Here is a 20,819-nt window from a genome sequence, read left to right as displayed (position 1 = left end):
CCACTGAATTTTCATGTGCTTAATTTGTATTTATAATTCATCTCGTGCTCGGCGGTGAAGGAAAACATCGTGAGGAAACCTGCATGTGTCTAATTTCAACGAAATTCTGCCACATGTGTATTCCGCCAACCCGCATTGGAGCAGCGTGGTGGAATATGCTGTGGGAAAATTTACAGGCTGCTAATGCTAATGTGAGGATGTATGACAAGTAGGTTGTATGTATGTACATCATATGAGGCGATGACTCATCAACATTTGAACACGTCAACTTGAACCTAAGATTGCTGGTTCAATTGATTATATTCGAAGCTGAACATCACGAAGAAATTTTCATATCGGTAGAAAATTAGCTATATGTGTGCGTGTTTGCAGCTTGGTGTAATCTAAGCCTGTTTTAAAAAGGGGACGAGTTTTTTCTTAGCAGTGATTAATGTACAAGCTGCTTCGTATATGTAATATTTTATTTAGATATCTGGTATGTTATATAAATGTAAGTGACCACCTCTACCCATAGACATCAAGCTAAGCAATTTGTACTCCTTATTCATTCTACAGGCACAAGGGACGTAACACCTTGGTTCCAAAGGTTGGTGGCGCATTCGTGATGTAAGGAATGGTTAATATTTATTACAATGACAGTGTCTATGGGCGGTGGTGACCACTTACAATCAGGTGGCCCATTTGCTCGTCCGCCTACCGATATCATAAAAAAAAAAATATGGCGTTTGAATAATCACGAACAGAGATACCCACAGGAGCTTAAACATGCTCTACCAAATAGTCATGCATATTCCAGATGTTTTTTTAAAGAACGTACTTATTCTGTATCCAAAATAAATCTTAAGACGCACAATTTAAATAGTTCTTATAAAACGTATAAAAACCGTTCCTTCCCGTCGCTGTCGCTTCCCTTCCCACATCAACGTTATTATTAAGAGATCAAGAATCAAGATAAACGTTTAATCGTTATCTATTAAATAATAATTGCTTTATAATGTATGGCGTTTGCTCACATGGTGGAAATAATAAAGTATATGTATATTATATAATCATTATATATAACATAAGACTGATTATATCAACGCATAACTTAAATTGAGCCGAGGTGGCCCAGTGGTTAGAACGCGTTCATCTTAACCGATGTTTGCGGGTTCAAGCCCGGGCAAGCACTTTTATGTGCTAAATTTGTGTTTATATTTCATCTAGTGCTCGGCGGTGAAGGAAAACGTCGCGAGGAAACCTGCATGTGTCTAATTTCAACGAAATTTTGCCACATGTGTGCAGCGTGGTGAAATAAGCTCCAAACCTTCTCTTCAAAGGGAGAGGTCTTAGCCCAGCAGTGTACTGTCTGTTTTATAACTTAAACTATAAGAAATAGACTTGAAATTTGTAAACCTTCATCGCCGAGGTCGCTGCAACCTCTTAATCTAATCCTCTAATCTAATTACGTTAAATAGACCTACGTAAGCCCTCAAAGGTTCTCGCCAAAAAACTTAAGACTTTTTCAGTATACATTTATCCTTAAATTTAAGCATTTAAGTAGATTCTTATTCTACCCCTGTGAGGTCGGGTCAGGTAGCTAGTATATTATATAAAAGAAAACGGTAACCGAGATATATTCGCCGAGCCGAAAATCCAATTACTATGGGTATAAAAATTAAAGTTTTACTTCACAAAAGCATTAAGATTAAAAGCTATTCTTTAAAATTTCACCTCGAAATAGATGTAAAATATCTGAATTCCTTTACATTATTCGGTAACAAAACCATGACATTTCAAAACACGTTTTTCACACATAGGAAGTCTCTAGCGACGAGTAAATATATATATCGCTCTCTGTATATTCCATTAATATTAACATATGTTCGTTTCACTTTCCAAAGAATGATTTTCTCACCGTTTATTCCCATGAAACAATGGCACAATAGTCGAGCGCAACCCATGGCTAATATTGTCACGAATTCGTAGTCATACGTGTGATTTTTAACCGTCTGCGGTATAAAAAGAGGATCATGTAAGTCCACTCATATATAATGTAAATAAACACATATATATTACTACATAAATAAACTATTACTCTATATATATATATATAGTAATAGTTTATTTATGTCCTAACTAAGTCCTTTCATTTTAAGGATAATGGATACTATTTAAAAATAAAATCAGCCCCTAATATACACAGTTTCGCCATAACTAGCTGAACCTGCAGCTTTACCCAAGCGAAATTATAAAATTTACGATTTAATTTAAAATTTACGAAATTACCTATAACATAAAAACCGTCGCATCCCAAACTATATGTATACAGAATTTCATCTAAATCGGTTCAGCGGCTTAAGTGTGAAGATGTAATAGACAGAGTTGCTTTCGTATTAGTATAAATTTAATTAATTATATAAATTATAATGATGGGATGACAATCCAGAACAACTAGAGTATACGATCAGGATCAACGGCTGTATTTGCTTACTTTTGTCTCGCACACGCGAGTAAAAACTGCCCACTACCTCAATCAGCGCAGGATGAATTTATGAACAGATACCCAATAGTTTTTATAAACTGGAATTCGAGCCTAGAGCCTTCTGATTTGCCGACAAAATTCGCTACTAAACCAACGCGTAGACCAACGGAATATTAATTAACAATATAATTAAATTATATTATTAATAATTTGTTTCATAAGCAACAAATACCAATTATAGTAAATAAACATTCATTATTAATTATCAATTAAAAGAACACGTTACTCATTCAATCAATTGCAACTAATCAACCTTTGAACATATCAGCATCTCGATTGATTAAAGCCGAAGTATTTCTTATTAATTGGGATATATGAATACCTATGACTATCTCTGTTACATACATATATATAAGACGCGTCCTTGTCTTAGTATGAACAATAAAGAGCATCGCTTTCCACGGTCTGTAGGCTTAGATATTTTAAACTACGATACGAATGTTAAAGCGGTTTTCATCAATAATGAGTGATTAAGGTTTACATGCCTATTATAGTAGAAAAAAATGAGATAATTTCATTTCTTTCCTGTCCGGAAAACAAACAATATTTTTTTTCTTTATGTTTTTGATTCAATCCAAAACTTTATATAAATACCCTTATTGTCCCCGAGTGAAACCGGGAGAGATTAGGTTAGCTAGAAAATATTTCATTCCTCAAGAAGATGAATCATTATTACTATTTATAAAACATTTATACGTTCACATTAATACTCGAATAATCGTACCGACAGACATAATATAACTTAAAAAAAAAACCTAATAAACCTTATTAATGGTTTACCAAGATTTTTTGTGATACAAATTGACAATAAATTTATTAACAAAAAATAACATTGAATATCTATCTTTAGTACCCTTTTTTTCCATACATGAATTTATAACGAAATCCATTATCTGAATATCCTCTATCTTTTCTTGGTGGTCAGTACCATCTAGTCATCAGATATTCTACCTGCGAACAGCAGTACTCAATATTGTCCCGTGTGAAGTGTGAGTGAGCCATTGTAACTACACACAAGGGACATATCATCATCGTGGTCGTCCTGCTTGACCTGTTTGGTCAAGCCGGGTACGGTCCTCGTGGTCTCCTGCCTGGCTTACCTAGCTACCGTGTTACCCCAGGTTTTGACCCAATGGGTCAAGGTCTTATTGACCCATTGGTGTAACAAGGGACATAACATCTGATTTCCCAAGGTTGAAGGCGAATTGACGATTTAAGTAATGGTTAATATCTTTACAGCGACATTGTATATGGCGGTGGTGACCACTTACTGTAACCTACGCCTATCATAAAAAAAACCTTGATCTTATTAGATAGAGCAGTGATAAAAACAATAAGGGGTTTTATATGTTACATATACGATGATAAATATATTCTTGGCTAAGACAAATCAGCAATAAGATCGTAGGTTGAGGTCGTGAGCTAGTATTTAGGTTATCACAGTTAGTCATTTGAATGAAAAACATTTTGTAACACTAGATATAGAAAACGAGAATAGAAAAGAGTTACTTTGAAAAACGGAACATAATAAATTCGAATTTAGAACGTTTAGGATTTATAAACGCGGTCAGAGTACCGTATGATTAAGACTTACCCGAACGGAAAAACGGTTACATCGAAGGTCCAATACACCCAAACGTAATTACACTAAAGTTATACGGGATAAATATCGTTTTAGATGTTTACAGATCGACTCCACGAATACGTCTGCTTCGAACTATGCTAGTCTATGACATCTATTGTGTATAGATTAGATAATGACTTGGATCGGAGATGCATGGAAATGCGACAGATGCTGGTCTACAATTAGAGTGACCACATGTTTCGAAACATATCTTTTTATGAATGACTAGTCTTTTATGTGCAATTGTCATTCATACGAACGAACGAAAGTATTCAATATTTTTGTAGTAATTATATTAAAATCTCGTGATTGTGTAGAATTTTATACGAGACCAAATCTGTCAAGTAAGAATAGGATGTATGAAATGTTTATTAGAACTAAGTGTACGCGCTCGCTATCAAAAGCTTTTCATAGAAAACGAAAAAATATATATTTTCTACTAGCTGTGCCCGCGACTTCGTGCGCGTTTGAATTTAATAAAAAAGTGTAACTTTATTATTATTTTACATATAATTCTAAAATAAAAGTAACCTTAGTTACTCCTTATTACATCGGCTATATGCCAGTGAAAGTCCCGTCAAAATCGGTCTAGCCGTTCCAGAGATTAGCCGGAACAAACAGACAGACAGACAAAAAATTGTAAAAAATGTTATTTAGGTATATGTACCGTGTATACATACATATGCATTTAGTAAAACGCGGTTATTTTAATATTACAAACAGACACTCTAATTTTATTATATTTATAGATAGATGAAGTGCATCTCAAAACTGTTTCGTGCATTCATTCTAAATACGCTTTAGAGATTTTCCTTTCAACATAAAAATAAATAAAACACGGATATAAACAAAAATCCGTTTTCTGATTGTCTCAAATAAGGTGCCTTATGCATACGATTAAGAAAGAGAACATCACCTGGAGACCTCACTTCAATACAATAAAGTATAAATTATTCAAATCGCTCTAGTCGTTTTCGTGTATTGGTTTCGTGTTCAACATAATATGGAAAAACTTTTATTTAGTCTTGTATTTTATTTACACCAAAAGTGTGCGTAAAAATGCAATTAAATCGATTGAATGAATCTGTTTTATAACTTAACTGCAAGAACCGAGATGGCACAGGGTTTACAATGCGTAGATCTTAGGCGAAGATTGCGGGTTCAAAACAGGAACTATTAAATTTTTACGTACTCAATTTAAGTATATAAATAAAACCGAGCTCAGCGGTTAAGGAAAACATGGTCAAATTGTTTAACTGGTATGTTTTAACGGATGATAAATATTGGATCAGAACTTGTAATTTAACAAGGAAAACGCTTGAGCGAAAAGTGAGTTAGTACAATGTCTAGAATAAAATATTTTGTAGTAACAAACAACATCTTTGACCTTGAATTGGCGTGAAATCATTGGTCGAGATCTAAAAATACTCTATGGTATTCATAATGGATTTATGACAAAATGGCGTTTTGAGTATCGGCGAAATTGCTTTCGGAACTTTGAAAGTAAAATTAAATTGTATATAAATAGCTTAGTTGAATATTATTATGTCATAAATTAATATATATTAATCTATAAATTATTTAGCAGATACGATAGCAGAACGTTAAGGCAATCGCATGGAATATGCAAATCTAAGGTTTGATATCGTCATTCCTTTTGGAATAGACGACCATTGACGTCTCAAAGATCAATCAAATCAAAATATACTTTATTCAAGTAGGCTTTTACAAGCACTTTTGAATTGTCATTTAACAAACTATTTTAAGTAAAGCTACCACCGGTTCGGAATCTAGAAATACAGTCATTTTAGTTAAATACAATTGTATATATATGTTATGTCTCCTGCCTGGAAGTCAACAAGCATTAACTCCATGCTTTTTTATCATCAATATAATCTCGAATCGAATAATATGCCTTCTTTACTAATGTATTTTTTTACAAATTACTTGAATCTATAAAACGGCAAACTTAAAAATGACTGCGGAATTTTATTATAGAAACAGATACCTTACCCCGAGAATGATTTATTGACTTTGCGGAGTCGGAAACTTGGCGTTATAAGCTTAACCTTATTCAATCAATGTTTTGCCATTAAAATTATTATTTTAACAGCATTAGAAAATGATGTCAAGAAACAGCGGAAATACATTGTAGTATGCAGGCTTCTATTAATAGTTTATTATTCACAATAACTTCGCTTATCTAAACGTTTATGTTCAGGATCTTGGCGTTAAATATTATGAAACTTGTAGGCGAATAATGATTCGCGTACTTTTTGATTATTATTTTTTTTATTGTACGTCACACAACGAACTGCAAACTAGTAAGACACAAACAAGATTACTATTCGTCGATTTGCATACAGGATAAATAATCTAATTGTATTTAATCACACATGTAACATAATTATCGGAAAAGAGCAACTACCGAGTTTCTTAACAGTTCTACTCGGCAGAATTTACATCTGAACCGGTTTTAACTCTAACGACGATTCAAAATTGCTCGCAAGTTCCTACTTGAGTAAAGTATATTTTGATATGATGTGATAACAAGTAAACTAATTCAATATTCTACCTCTAAACAGTGATGCTTAGTGTTAACTACAAGCACTAGAGACGTAACATCTTAACTGCCAAGGTTGGTGGCGCATTGGTGATGTAAGGAATGGTTAATATTTCTTACAGAGCCAATGTCTACACCACTTACCAGCAGGTGGCCCACTAGCCCGCCTACCTACCTATATCATAAACAAATATATATTAGTATTAAACGTTGCAAAGCAGCGTGACGAAACTAATCGACCTACGACTCAGCTCAATGTTTAGGATGATACTTCTTATAAATCATGACGTGAAGACTTAGAATTCTTCCAATTTTCTCCTAATATCCCAAATCACGAATAAATTTCGAGTACACGTTTATCTCACACGATTAATCTTATAACTTAATTTCGTGATAATATGATATACATGATAGAAGATTAATATTTACAATAAGTTCTGACATTGAAAATATCTACGTTAAAATTTTATCACGATCATATTCGCACAGATAATAAAACCAAATAGTGTTACACCGACATCGTATTACGAATACAAGCAATTGACATGATTAAAAATCGTATTCGACTGCAATTTACCGCGTATCGAAGTTACATATGGTGTTTACAATATGTAAGGAATGAATAATTCATCACTCTATTATGGTCGGTGGGCCATTCAATTGATTTGCGTACAATATGGACATAGAATGCTATTTGCGTTTGTATTTTTAAAGTGTATATGGCTTTCTATAGCTAAGTGGGTCAAAGTTGAATGAATTACTTTTAATGAATAAACATTACAGCAATTTACTTGAGACTAGACAGTATTTTATACTTTTTTGTAATTTGCATTGAACGCAAATATCAAGACGTACTTATATATAAGTATTTACATAAGATAATACTCGTTTATGTGTAGTATAAACTTGTTACGTGGTTTCTTCAAAATTCATTGCTTAGTCCCGGTGGATCAGAGGATAACTTTATAAGGTATTTTATCTTTTTTTTCTCTTGTTATATTTATGTTTCTACAAAATGTTGTCCGTGTCTTTGGTGTATTATTAATTGTTTTTTTTTGTATTACTAGTTGTCGTCCGCAGCTTTATTCGCGTTTTAGGGGTCCTTGGAATTTATTCTGCATCATACCATTTTTTTTTTTAGTTCAGGTCATTGGTTTGCCCTTGAGCAACAAACAGAAAGACAGAGTCCCTCTCGCATTTATAATATTCGTATAGTTTACAGTTTGCTTGCTTGTGCCAGACAGCATAACTAAATATTTAAAGGTTTATTTCAAATCTAGTATTCATATACAATATCAACGTGAATGCATTAGACGCCATAATGTTACATAGCATAACCCTTTACACCTTTTCATTTTGACATAAATAATTCACCAAATTTTAGAAACTTTAAACGTATATTTATTTATTTAAAATTATAATGTCGTTTTATCATAAAACCTTCATTTTGTAAGTCATATATTATTATATCAAATGTTTTACAAGTGATTTATAGAACGAGTTGTATTTATTAGAATTACAAATGGCGAACAAGTTGTACTGAGAGGTCGATTTAATCTTGCGAAATACATGAATAACATAATATATAAGTACATGAACATAAAAAAATACATATGTAGCCTAATATATACCTATGATTGTGTTTCGTTGATACAGAAACGCTTCGATAGAGACAAACTTTCTACAAAGGTTATTTGTACGGATATTTTGTCAATCAAAATATACTTTGTTCAAGAATGATTTATTGACATTGCGGAGTCAGAAACTTGAAAAATAACAATGCATTCCTTAAAGAGCTCGCTCCACGATTCCAATCCTGGACTTCAGGATCTGCATCCTTCTAATTAGCAACTAGACCAATGAAAATTGAAATTAAAATAATTATTTTGTACGTATTCATTAAAAGGAAAACCGTAAACGAACAGCCCTTAAATGTCCTATACCTGACGAAAGGCATCTTATTCCTAAGAAGCAGTGTATTGAAATGTACGTACCACAAGGTTTCAGTAATGAATATGCGGCAAGGTTTCTTTAAAAAATATTCTATTTTCCTAACATATTTATTTTTTCAACACAGATATTTATTCAGTAGATTCAAGGGCACTTGGAAAACTTACTGGTGCACGATTAACAAAATATCCCTTCCGATTACTAAGAATGCATTAACGAGTAACAGACAGTGTAAGTTATTAAGCATTCGTTACACATTCGATTCAAAACGACGTACAAAAGGGCACTGTTGCTTCGTATTGGGGGTATCTTGTTGCGATGAGGATATTGCAAGTACCGCTTTGTAGTTTATTTTTTGTAATATATGAACATCTGGGCCTGATTGCGAGTGGTCACCATCAGGTTGCCCATGTCAGCAAATAGACGTTGGCGTCGAAGTAATTTTAATCATTCCTCACATCGCCATGTGCCACCAACTTTGTGCCTGTAGTTACACTGGCTCCTTCATCCTTCAAATTGGAATATATCAACAGTAAGTAATGCTGCTTAGTCGTTGAACGTATGATGAACGGTCGGTGCCTACCAAGACGTTCTTATACAAAGCTCATATTATTGTTTCATGTATGTGTGTAGTGTATTAAGTATACGTTTGGGTGTGTGCGTGTTTACATTGATTGGACTTGTATTCGATTCTGGAATACACAAATACGCTTCATTATTTCTAAGATTTGTTATATGTGAACTCAACTCATATAATCAAAAGTTAATATGAATCAGTAAAACGTCAAGAACCGTTAACGAGGATTAAATAACGAAAATCTTCAATAATAGGCTCACGAATATGATAGTATAGTAAATTCATAGCGACGGTACTATATTGGAGTTTTCATGGATTTCGTTCAAGGGAGTTTGAACTTTATACCAAAATCATAATGACTACAATTGTTTGATTTTACTGTATCTTTCAAGAGAATGCTTTGTGGTCCGCATTTTGCTTGTTGGCAATTGTCCAGTTTCCAATTTATGCACGGTTGGCGGATATCATTAAATTTAGTAGCGCTGTGAGCAGATTTAGATCAAAGTTTGCGTGCGCGTGCGCAACCTTTGTACGTACATACTTGTTTTTTATTCGTTGGAAGTATACATTTTCATCGAAATTATAACTAGTACCTTTGGAAAATACTTTGACAAGTTTTTTATTTTACTTCAATGGTATGTGTGGTTTCAAATCTTGAAACAACATTTGAAACCGGTTTCACTCGTCTGAGTATGCTGAAATTGTGCATAAAGTTTTGGTGTTGAATACTAACATGTACAATATTTAATTCGTTTTAGCAAATATATTAAATAAAGAATTATTGCAAAAAGATTACAATCTCATAGGTTGAAACTTTAGATTGACTAAACATTCTACTTCATAGGATGGATCTTTTTTGTTGAATGAAATTAATGCATCGCAATCTTAGTAAAACATCATAGAACTCAAAATTTTAAAAATTCACGTAGAGGAATACGATATGTATTACAAGACGTTGGTGATTTTGGTTTCGGTCCATCAATTTAATTAAGAGTGTGGCGTCATATTGCAACAAAATATATCAATATTATTAATAAATTTTTCAGACACAGATTTAAATACTAAATTATTAATTTAAACCTGTACATACATCTTTGTAAAGAAACTGTTCGCCAATGAATCTAATATTGTTTTTGCGATAATGTAAGACGGAGATGCTAATGGAACATCTGTTGGAAAGTGATAAACACCGCCATAACCATTGACGCTGTAAGAAATATTAACCATTCCTTCAATCGTCAATGCGCCACCAATGCGTCAATGCCCCTTGTGCCTGTAGTGACACTGGCTCAATCAACCTTCAAACCGAAACAAAACAATACCGAGTATTGGTCTTAAGGATAGAGTAGCTGATTACAGCCCCTCGCCTCAATAAGAAGGAAAATTCCTTGTGATATCATAGGGTTTCATAGTAGGTAATCTCATGAAAAATGGTTCCATTGCAACGACCGCGAACTTGTCCATCCGCTCGACTAGTAACACTTATCCTATTAGAATACAAGTCGCCGTACACGTAATCGGCTCGGGAAACATAAAACGTCGGTATTATTATCTTTACTATTTGTTATGACAACGAAAGAATATATAGATAAGCTTTATTGCACACAGTTTTGTCGGTGCAATGACCACGTGACTGACTTAACAAAACCGTACCACCACACACGAAGTTAATATTCTTAGTCTATCACGAAACACAGATCGATCGTGGCTCGTGAAATCAAAATTAAAATATTCTTTATTCAAGTATGCTCAAAAAGCACTTTTGAATCATGTCACGGTGTTGATTTATATATAAAGCTACTATCGGTTCGAAAAGTAGATTCTACCGAGAAGAACCGACAAAAAACGCAGTAGTTAATCATTTCCACAATTTTAATTACAGAGTATGTCAGTAAAGTGATTATAATTAACAAACACTCACACCAACATACAGTGCTTCGGGTTTCCTCACGATGTTTTCTTTTACCGCCGAGCACGAGATGAATTATGAACACAAGTTAAGCACATGAAAATTCAGTGGTGCGTGCCGATTGCCGCTGGACCTGGCTGGATCTCGGCTCAGATATTAGGTTTTCATAATTTAATTATAAAATAAATTTTATATTATTTACTAATAAATAAATTAAATATATTATTTATAGTCAATTTAATGTCATAATTTATTTAAATACGTCCAGGAGATATTAGTGTGACAAACACCACACATTCACAGTTATAAATCTGATTTTCTTAGGCATTATTTTTCCTTTCACTTTTTCGTATCTGTTGTATTTGCTAGTGGTAACAAAATGTTAAATAAAAAATAAAAATGATAAGACGTAGTGCAGCACTCACCGTCGCCGACGGCCTGGCTGAGCGTGTTCTCGGTGAGCGGGCGCAAGGCCTCCACGGCGCTGATGTAGCCGAGCCGGTCCGCCAGCGCGCACGCCGTCTGCCCGCTCTGGGGAGGGGGAGGCTTTCAGTTTCACGTCTCCACTCATTATTACATGAGAAAGTTCGTGTATAGTAAACAAACAAATTGGTACAAAAGTAGATATTTTTAATGCGATATGACGTAGCGTACTTTAGAATTATTCTTAAAAAAAACAATACTGTTATACAAATAAATATAGTATTTTATTCAATGACTAGTAAATTACGATGATCGTGGCTTCAAGGGCGTGAGCGGTCATAGGATTTAAGGGATTTATTATTCAGCTTGATTCATAGCAAATTTCATCAAATTCGGTTCAGTGGTTTAGTTATTAAAGCGTAACAGATAGACGGACTGACAAACAGAGATACTTTTGTATTTATAATATTAGTATAGTACTCTGAAGCCTACCTACCTCTGAAGCAAACAATCAAAATTATATCACTACATTGTACACACAAAGAGATATTTAAGAAAATGTTTATGTGAAGTGAATACTCTATTTGTATTTATGCAAAAAACATATTTTTTCTGTAATTAGCGCGTCTCGCCGTTAAGCATAACAGCTTGGCGAGAACGAATTTTTTGGTAAAAACTCTTTTTATAATAAATAAATAATTAAAAAAAAAGAGAGAGAGAGAAAGTTACGCATTATTAATATTTTTAACTGAATTAATATTCATTGGATATAATATATACCGCAGATAAAGCGTTCGGATCGGCGTTGCTTTTCAGTAGAAGTTGTATGATGAGAGTGTGTCCTTGTTGAGCGGCCTGATGCAGAGGCGTAAACCTGTCGAACGAATTAATATCAAAATTTATTCAAATAGGCTCTTAGGACCTCTATCAAATCGGCATATTAAATTATTAATTAAGCGTCAATTAATAGGTACGTAAATTCGCCAGATATCGTAATGACTAAATAATACATTATTTCTCTTTTTTAAATTAAAATAATAATAAATCGCATGGAATAAGCACACATGCGTGTAAATAAGGGACATATACAGGGTTATTGGTAATTCGACGTATTCTATCACCTCCTAACGGGAATACGTCGAATTACCAATAACCCTGTATATTTACTTGGAGGTAGGGCTTTGTACAAGCCCGTCTGGGTAGGTACCATCACTACTATCAGACTACTACCACTATTACCACTCATCAGATATTCAGCAGTCCTCAGTGCCAACTGCAATGCAATTACAGGCACAAGGCCTATAACATCTCAGTTCCATGGTTGGTGGCGCACATGTACATCACCAGTTCGGGATGGTTAATAAATGTCTTACAGCGTCAATGCAATAACGGTGGTGACCACTTACCATCAGGTAGCCCATTTGCACATCCGCCAATGATTTCACTTGTAATAGTGTTTCAGTAACATTTCATTTAAATTTTTTTCACTTTACTATCGAATTTTCCCTCGAAAATGGACTCCCAATGTTTTAATCACTTCGTAAAGGTAATAAATAAATAACTATTTAATTTGTTGTAATATTTATAGTATCACTTTGGAAGAAATGAACTAAATGTTAATAAAATTGCTTAATAATTTTTGATATAATGGCATTATCCGGACACAAGGACGCGCGTCACGAGCGACTTTCCGTACTAATAGCGACTTTATTTATAGATAAAGTAATTAAAAACAAAATCGATTAATCCATTAAGCGATTAAGGCGCTAAATATACTCAGAAACACAACGCACTTTTTATTGTTCAAGTCTCGAATTCAAATGCCTTAATTGGAAACCATAAGAAGCCATAGTTCGTGCAAGCGGACACGTTCGTCTGCAATAGGAGACGACCGAATTAAGCACATATTGTTTATTCGAACAGAGTACGGCGAACTTGTGTCAGGGTTGAAGGGAGTCAATTAGCACCCTCCCAAGAGGGTGGGTAAAATTTTCACCGAAAGAAATTTTAGCTATCTACGCTATTACGAAAGGCGGTTTAAAGTATGACAAGTTACGTAAGTTACGACTGCCAAGGAAGTCAATTTTTAAATAATATTTGTTTTTAATTGGATAATATAATTATTAATTTTTTTTTTTCTTTTGTAAGTAATATCGAATTCATTATATTAATTTATACTTTTCTATTATTGCTTCATAAAAGTCTCGTAACCTATAAATCATCTTTTGAGTTATATTGTCACAGAGGAGCCCGTTGTCCAGTGGCTTGATCACGAAAAATTGCAAAGCCTGTTTGAACCTACTAATTCTTCATGTGCCTCATTTGTGTCTATAATATAACTCAAGCAACGAAGATAAATTTACATGTGTGAGAGGAAATTCTGACACATGCATATCTACTTACGCGCATCGAAGCGAGTTGGAATAAGCTCCAAACATACCTATCAGAGAAGAGTAGACCTTATCCCAGCAGTAATACTTTTTTTTTTTTTAAATAGGTAGGCGGACCGGCAATTTGGCCACCGTATGGTAAGTGATCACCACCGCCCATAGACTTTAACGCAAAAAACAATAATAATTCCAAACTGTCGTCACACTGGCCCTGTCACCCTTTAAACCGGAACACAACCATACTAAGCATTGCAGTGTTATTATCGTTGAAACTAGCATATCTTATAACAAGAAATCGGCAGCCGTACCCGTGCGCGGCGCGCGCCGCCACGTCGGCGCCGGCGTCGAGCAGCGCGCGCGCGGCGGCCAGGTGCGCGTGGTGCGCGGCGGCGTGCAGCGGCGTGTAGCCGTCCCGCGTGCGCGCGCCGCAGCGCCCGCCCGCGCCCAGCAGCGCGCGCAGCACGCCCGTGCGCCCCTCCGCCGCCGCCAGGTGCACGGGGGTCAGTCCTGCGGGCACACCGAACGTTATTTCATTCGCTTCATCTGCACGATGATGACACATTAACCTTACACTTTTTGACACACTTACACTATCGCGAAAGATTATGATGAATGTCAGATTCCGGAACGTTAGTATATTCTATCAAAATATTTTTTTTGGTATTAGGATAGGGATTTGAAAAACATTTTAATTCAGCCATATTAGTGTTCTAAGTTTTCAATTCACCGTAAGCGTTCTGAATAGTTTCGATAAACTGCTTGCGATCAACGATACAAAGCTTTATTTTTGATCGTTACATTTATTGAAACAGAAAAACCAACCATTGTTAGCCGGGACGTTGACGTCGGCTCCTCGTTCGATGAGCATCTCGACACAGTCCTCGTGACCTTCCTGTGCCGCCATGTGCAGTGGTGTGAAACCGGCTTTAGATTTCACTCCTGGGTCGGCATCTGTGTTAGAAACAAAATTACTAAATAAATACGAAATATAACAATGAGCAATTTTTTAATCTTTGGAAGTATTATAATTTAAAGATAGAAAACAAATGAGCTTCGTTTTATAATCACTTTAACGATTGCTTAAAAATCTAGAATATTATGTCCGTAGTGCCTAGCATTAAGCATAATTAATAACTCGAGCTAGAATACAACGAAACAAAGTTGTGAATAGAAACTACATAAACATCAGAATATCATTAAATTCTCTTAGAGGAGGATACGCTACGCCTTAGAGGACTCGGGACAGATAAAATATGGAATTGTCCTCAAAACACGCAATGAAGCATTGTGGTGAAATATTAATACTCCTCATCTTCTTCTTGTTAGGAAAAGAGACCTTTACTAACAATAACTTGTTTCTTACGTCACCCAGGATCAAGATCGTCTTTATCTCTAATTTACTCTACCGAAACCATTATGTTCTTGTATTTGGGTTATCTTACTAAATAAAAAATCTTGTGCACGCTACTACAGCTTGTTGATCATGAATAATTTGTCATGTATAATATTTAACGTACCGTGTTCCAAGAGCGCAAACGCGATGTCCGGGTGGTTGTGTCGACACGCGATGTGCAGCGCCGAGTGTCCGTTCTTGGCCAGCGAGTGGGGGGACGCACCTGTGTCAATGTATCTAGCTTACAGAACATGTGGCCGACAGTGTAGCGCGATAGAAGTGAGATGATTGAACTAGTTGTAATGATTTTACTACAATTTATACAGGATGGAAGAAAATAATAGGCAATTACTAAGTACATTTATGTTTGAAAGTTTATATAATTTCATTAATAGTTACATAAAAAGGGCAATTGTTGACAAAAACTTTATAGTTTAACATATGAATGTTATTTAGGGGATGATTAGTTACGACGAGCATTAACACTCGTTAAGACAGTGTGAAGGGCTGACAAAATTATTGAAAAAACAAATAGACGGTATCATTCAATGCGTTGACGTCACAGGCACATTGTATACGCATCGATACGGTCGAAACTCCAAACGTTCGGTTTGGAAATTATTTCTCTATAACATATTTAATATAAATAATACGTCGAAACTATTCCTTATAATATTTTTGTCAAATATATCACCCCAAGGACTAGCAACTAATTTTCTATAGTCAATAACTAAATATTTACATGAATTTAAAACGATATAGACTATTCTACCTTTGTCCAGCAGCAGCAACGCGATGTCGGGGTGTCCGTAGTAGGTGGCCATGTGCAGCGGCGTGATGTGGCTCTTCCCGGGCGCGTCGGGCTGCGCCCCGCGAGCGAGCAGCAGGCGGGCCACTCCTATGTCTCCGTACTTAGCTGCTAAGTGGAGTGGAGTGAACCCTTTCCTGGTCTCAGCTTCGATTGGAGCATTGTGATCTAGCAGGATGGATGCGACTTCTTCTTTGCCTGTTTTGAAACACATAAATTAATCGAATTAAGACATTAAAAATGTATTTAAAGAACAAGCTCCTTTTGAATCTAGTCTTATGTCGTAAATTACACTCGCCTTGTTAGGACGTGTATATTTTACTGTTAATCTAACGAAGCTATCGATCGTTCCAAATGTAGATTATTAGCAAAATAAACAAGAAAAGTATCAGCAAAGGTGCAAAATTGCCAGGAAGATTTTATTTCACTAGAGACCGCTACGTAATCTTTTGTTCCATACTTAAAGTATAAGGGACTAATGTCTCAAATTAGACAATTAAGAAGTAATCATACTCGACTATAATTAACAGCCAATCGAGATGTGTAAATCGTATCGGCACGATGTCTAGGTAGGAGCGGGACCTACCCTCCTTGGCGGCGATGTGCAGCGGCGTGTAGCGGTCCTTGGTGGCGGCGGCCACGCTGGCGCCGTGCTGCAGCAGCAGCGCCGCGATGTCCCCGTGGCCGAGCCGCGCCGACACGTGCAGCGCCGTCTGCTCCTCGCGCGCGCGCGCCTCCACCTGTAAACCCCTCGCTTACATACTGTGCAAGTGCATACGCGTACTATGCCCCTTTTTATTTTAGGCTTGACACATTTATATTATATGTTGGTATATTCATTCATCAGAAATTCATTATGTCGTATAAAATCAACGAAACGATAACATATGCGTGAAGATATCTTCAACATTTAATATTAGTCTTTAATTAAAAGTCCAATAAAAATGATTACGTATAAAGGAGGAGAAAAAAACCACACCTTTAATAATTCTTATATTAAATGACATTAAGTGTTTTCTGTAACAATTAGTTTTTATTACACATAGTAATTTCGGTCAGTAGTCTTTAGAGGTGTAACGGTATAGCACAGTTTATGTGATACCTTGGCGTTGTTGCGCAGCAGCACGCGCACGAGGTCGGTCTGGTGCGCGCGCGCCGCGAGGTGCAGCGGCGTCTCCCCGCGCGCCGTGGCCGCGTCCGCGTCCGCGCCCGCGCCCACCAGCACCAGCGCGATGTTCATGCAGCCCATGAACGACGCCACGTGCAGCGGCGTCAGCCCGGACTCCGTCGTTGCCGATTTGCCTGCGAGGGTGGAGGACGTTTGCACATTACTGTTCTGACCCAGGTTAAAGTTTAAAATTAATATTGGAGACTGTCTCTCCATAGATAACGTTGGAGTTTTGTTACGCCAAGCACGAGAAGAAATAAAAATGAGCACACGGAAAGCTTAATACTGCATTTTTCAATCAGTACATCTCCATTCATTTAATTTATATTAAATATATTAAACTTATTGAAATATTAAATATGAATTAACTCACTTGCACCATATTTAAGAAGCAGTTCGACAACCTTGAGCCTATTCTTTTTACAAGCGATGTGTAAGGGCGTGAAGCCGTTGAGAGCTCGTGCGTTCGCGTCCGCATTTCTGTCCAGGAGAAGTTTCGCTACCTGCAAATAGTAAAACATATAACAATGAAACACCAAAAAATAAGCTATCGGGAAATAAAAGGGAACGTTTTATAAATATTTACCTTAACGTGTCCACAATGTGCAGCCACGTGTAGCGCGGTCAGATAGTCTACCGTGACGTCGTCAATGGGAGCGCCCTCCGATAGAAGCACCTTGGCCGTCTCCACGTGTTCGCCTTGCACGGACATGTGGAGAGGGGTAAGACCGTTCTGAAAAAATATAATAATAAATGCTAATACTTATTATTAGTATTTAAATATAGACTGTTGCACATTATCGCAACAGCATAGCCGATATTGATATGTTCCTGTCAAAAAATTGAAGTATACCCAAAGTTTCGATAAGGGCTACTTCTGAGATTATTTTTGTTAGAAATCCGAAATCTGCCTATTCCCCCCTTGTAAAGCAATAAAACTGAAGTTTACCTGGCCGAGTGTTCTACGAACTGAGAATTTTATTTACTTAAAGTCTAATGTTGGGATAACCGTCGGGTAGAAGACAAACCTTGGTCTTGCTGGTGATAGGAGCGCCGTGTTGCAGTAGACGAGAAACCACATTACTGTGACCTGAACGCGCCGCACAGTGTAATGGCGTTAGACCATCGCGGGTCATCGCTGCTATATTTGCACCTGCGAGTTGATCGAGTTAATATTTTAATTACCACACTGGGAACAACAACTCACCATAGTTTAGGGTCTTAAAATACATACGAAAACTAGGCTTTATTTTCAAGTATAAGACTTTGTTTATAAGAATTTTTATATGCCAATTTCCTTACCAAGTTACCTCAATGACAAAAATATTTAATTCCGATTGGATCAATGGTTTAATTGTGGTGACGTCACAAACAGAACGGGTTACTTTCGCATATTATATAATATTAGTATACACCATTTAATAAAAATTAACACAAAAAAATAACTAAGCGGAATAAGAAATTTATGAAGGGGGTAAAAAAATGTACCAAGGTTTCTTGATACACTAACCATTTTCCACAAGCAGATCAACCATGGCCAACTGTCCCCACTTGCTAGCCACATGAAGGGGAGTTATATTGTGTTTGGCGGCTCTGCCTGGGTCCGCACCGGACGATAGTAAACATTTGGCCACTCCCACATTACCATAGTGCGCTGCAATGTGGAGGGGAGTGAAACCTGATTTGGAACAAGCGTCAGGATTGTGTTCGTTCTGAAAACCATTGAACTTTTAATAATAATATTTATCGCTTTTAACCTTATTCGTGTTTCTCTTATTAATGAATACGATTGTATTATTATTATTATTAAATGCTCCAGTAACTTACGTCAGCTAGGTGCTTTCGTAGCGTACGTTCCACGATGATGGCAACCGCTGTCTTCACGAATGTCGAGCAGTCCTCGTTAAATAACGAAAGTGAAACCGGAACATTTAATAATAATAGCACACTTATGGGTTATTAAGTTGATAATTATACTTTTGTTTATAAAATAGAAGGCGTAGAAGAAGTTGTCAAAACCACTCATGGATATTGTCACCATAAGAAGTTTTAACCATACCTTACATCGCCAACGCGCCTTCAACTTCGGGACCTAAGATGTTGTGTCCCTTGTACATGAAGTTACGCTGGCACACTCACTCTTCAAAACGAAACCCAACAATACAAAGTACTGCTGTTTGGCGGTAGAATATTTGATGAATGGGTGACACCTACCCAGACGGGCTTGCACAAAGCCCTACCACCGAGTCTGCTATATATCTATTCTCGTTACTACATTGTGATTCCAACAGTAATGTACAAGACTACATGTTAGGTACTATTTCAAATCAACAGGGTGCATATTAGGATGACATTTACATTTTCAAACAAAAAAAGCAATTAAAATTATTGAACCTTCTGGAGTAAACGGAACAGACATGAAACAGGGCTTGGTTCTCGAATTACTTACTTCGAGTAACAGCGTCGCTGCTTTAACGTCGTTCTTTTTAGCGGCGATATGTAGCGCCGGCAGCCGCACCTTACCCCTTGTATCTGATTCGAGTAATTCCGCTACAACTCTGTCGTGGCCTTGCTGCATTGCCACCGCTAGCGGTGTGAAACCATCCTAAAAATAATTAAGTTACAATTAAATCTACAATGCAAGAGTTCTTGAATAAAATATGGCCTGATGTTTAACAAACTTTAAAAAAATATCAAACGTTTTTATTAGTTGTTTCCACCTGCGTGTTACAAGGAAGGGGGGCGATTGTTAGGTACCCAATGACCTTACTTTACTTTATACTTTATTGTTCACCACACAGAGATGGATACACCCTCAATAAATGAGGCGTACAATTTTGGCGACCTTATTGCTACATAGCGATCTCTTCCATGCAACCAACGGTATAGATTAGGATAGCTTATAGAATATGAGGTGGGTGGTGCTGTAATAATAAATAAACCTTTTCTGTACCCTTGACAAGATTGATGCGAAATTTCATTATAATTGGTTGTTAGTTAAGATATGAAATGACATGACAAACGAATAAATTTATTTTCGATTATAAAATATTTGTCAGGATTGTCATATCGTTACGAGGTCTATGCTTACCTCTGTTGCTAGAGTTTGATTGGCACCAGCTGCAAGCAGCATTTTGACGCAGCCTGCATGATTTTCCTGAGCTGCCATGTACAGTGGTGTGAACCCTGCGGCCGATTGTGCATCTGCCTTTGCGCCTGCGCCGAGGAGCGCCCGCGCTACTGCTTCTTGTCCAGCAAGACATGCTATATGAAGGGCTGTGTTGCCTAAGAGAAATATAATTCATAAGTTACAAATAAATGTTTAATCATCAAATAATTTAATACCTTTACTTCTTTTACCATTGGAATAAGCAATATAGACCATCAGTAAATGCAAAACGTAACTTTGAGAACATCTCTACATAGTATAATACAAAGTATTTTCCTTCCGTCTGTACTTGTTTATCCAACTTAAAGTTGAATATCTACC

General features: G+C 36.2%; 1 protein-coding gene across 4 annotated transcripts in view; it reads right to left on the bottom strand.

The window, feature by feature from the left end:
• Nucleotides 1-20,819, bottom strand: part of LOC125073819 (ankyrin-3-like) — a 130,589-nt gene that overhangs the window by 49,748 nt on the left and 60,022 nt on the right. For all 4 annotated transcript variants that reach the window (XM_047684906.1, XM_047684905.1, XM_047684908.1 and 1 more), the window contains exons 4-17: nt 20,421-20,614; nt 19,779-19,934; nt 18,840-19,041; nt 18,358-18,482; nt 17,916-18,062; nt 17,703-17,832; nt 17,264-17,463; nt 16,748-16,901; nt 16,126-16,359; nt 15,478-15,576; nt 14,783-14,911; nt 14,269-14,467; nt 12,351-12,444; nt 11,573-11,678 (exon numbers count right to left, since the gene is read on the bottom strand). In XM_047684906.1, coding sequence (XP_047540862.1) covers nt 11,573-11,678; nt 12,351-12,444; nt 14,269-14,467; nt 14,783-14,911; nt 15,478-15,576; nt 16,126-16,359; nt 16,748-16,901; nt 17,264-17,463; nt 17,703-17,832; nt 17,916-18,062; nt 18,358-18,482; nt 18,840-19,041; nt 19,779-19,934; nt 20,421-20,614 — 2,169 coding nt within the window. The remainder of the gene's footprint in view (nt 1-11,572; nt 11,679-12,350; nt 12,445-14,268; nt 14,468-14,782; nt 14,912-15,477; nt 15,577-16,125; nt 16,360-16,747; nt 16,902-17,263; nt 17,464-17,702; nt 17,833-17,915; nt 18,063-18,357; nt 18,483-18,839; nt 19,042-19,778; nt 19,935-20,420; nt 20,615-20,819) is intronic.

This window comes from Vanessa atalanta, chromosome 25, assembly GCF_905147765.1.
Source record: "Vanessa atalanta chromosome 25, ilVanAtal1.2, whole genome shotgun sequence".
NCBI lineage: Eukaryota > Metazoa > Arthropoda > Insecta > Lepidoptera > Nymphalidae > Vanessa > Vanessa atalanta.
Note: the sequence above shows the minus strand (reverse complement) of the source record. Positions and strands in the feature narration are given on the sequence as shown.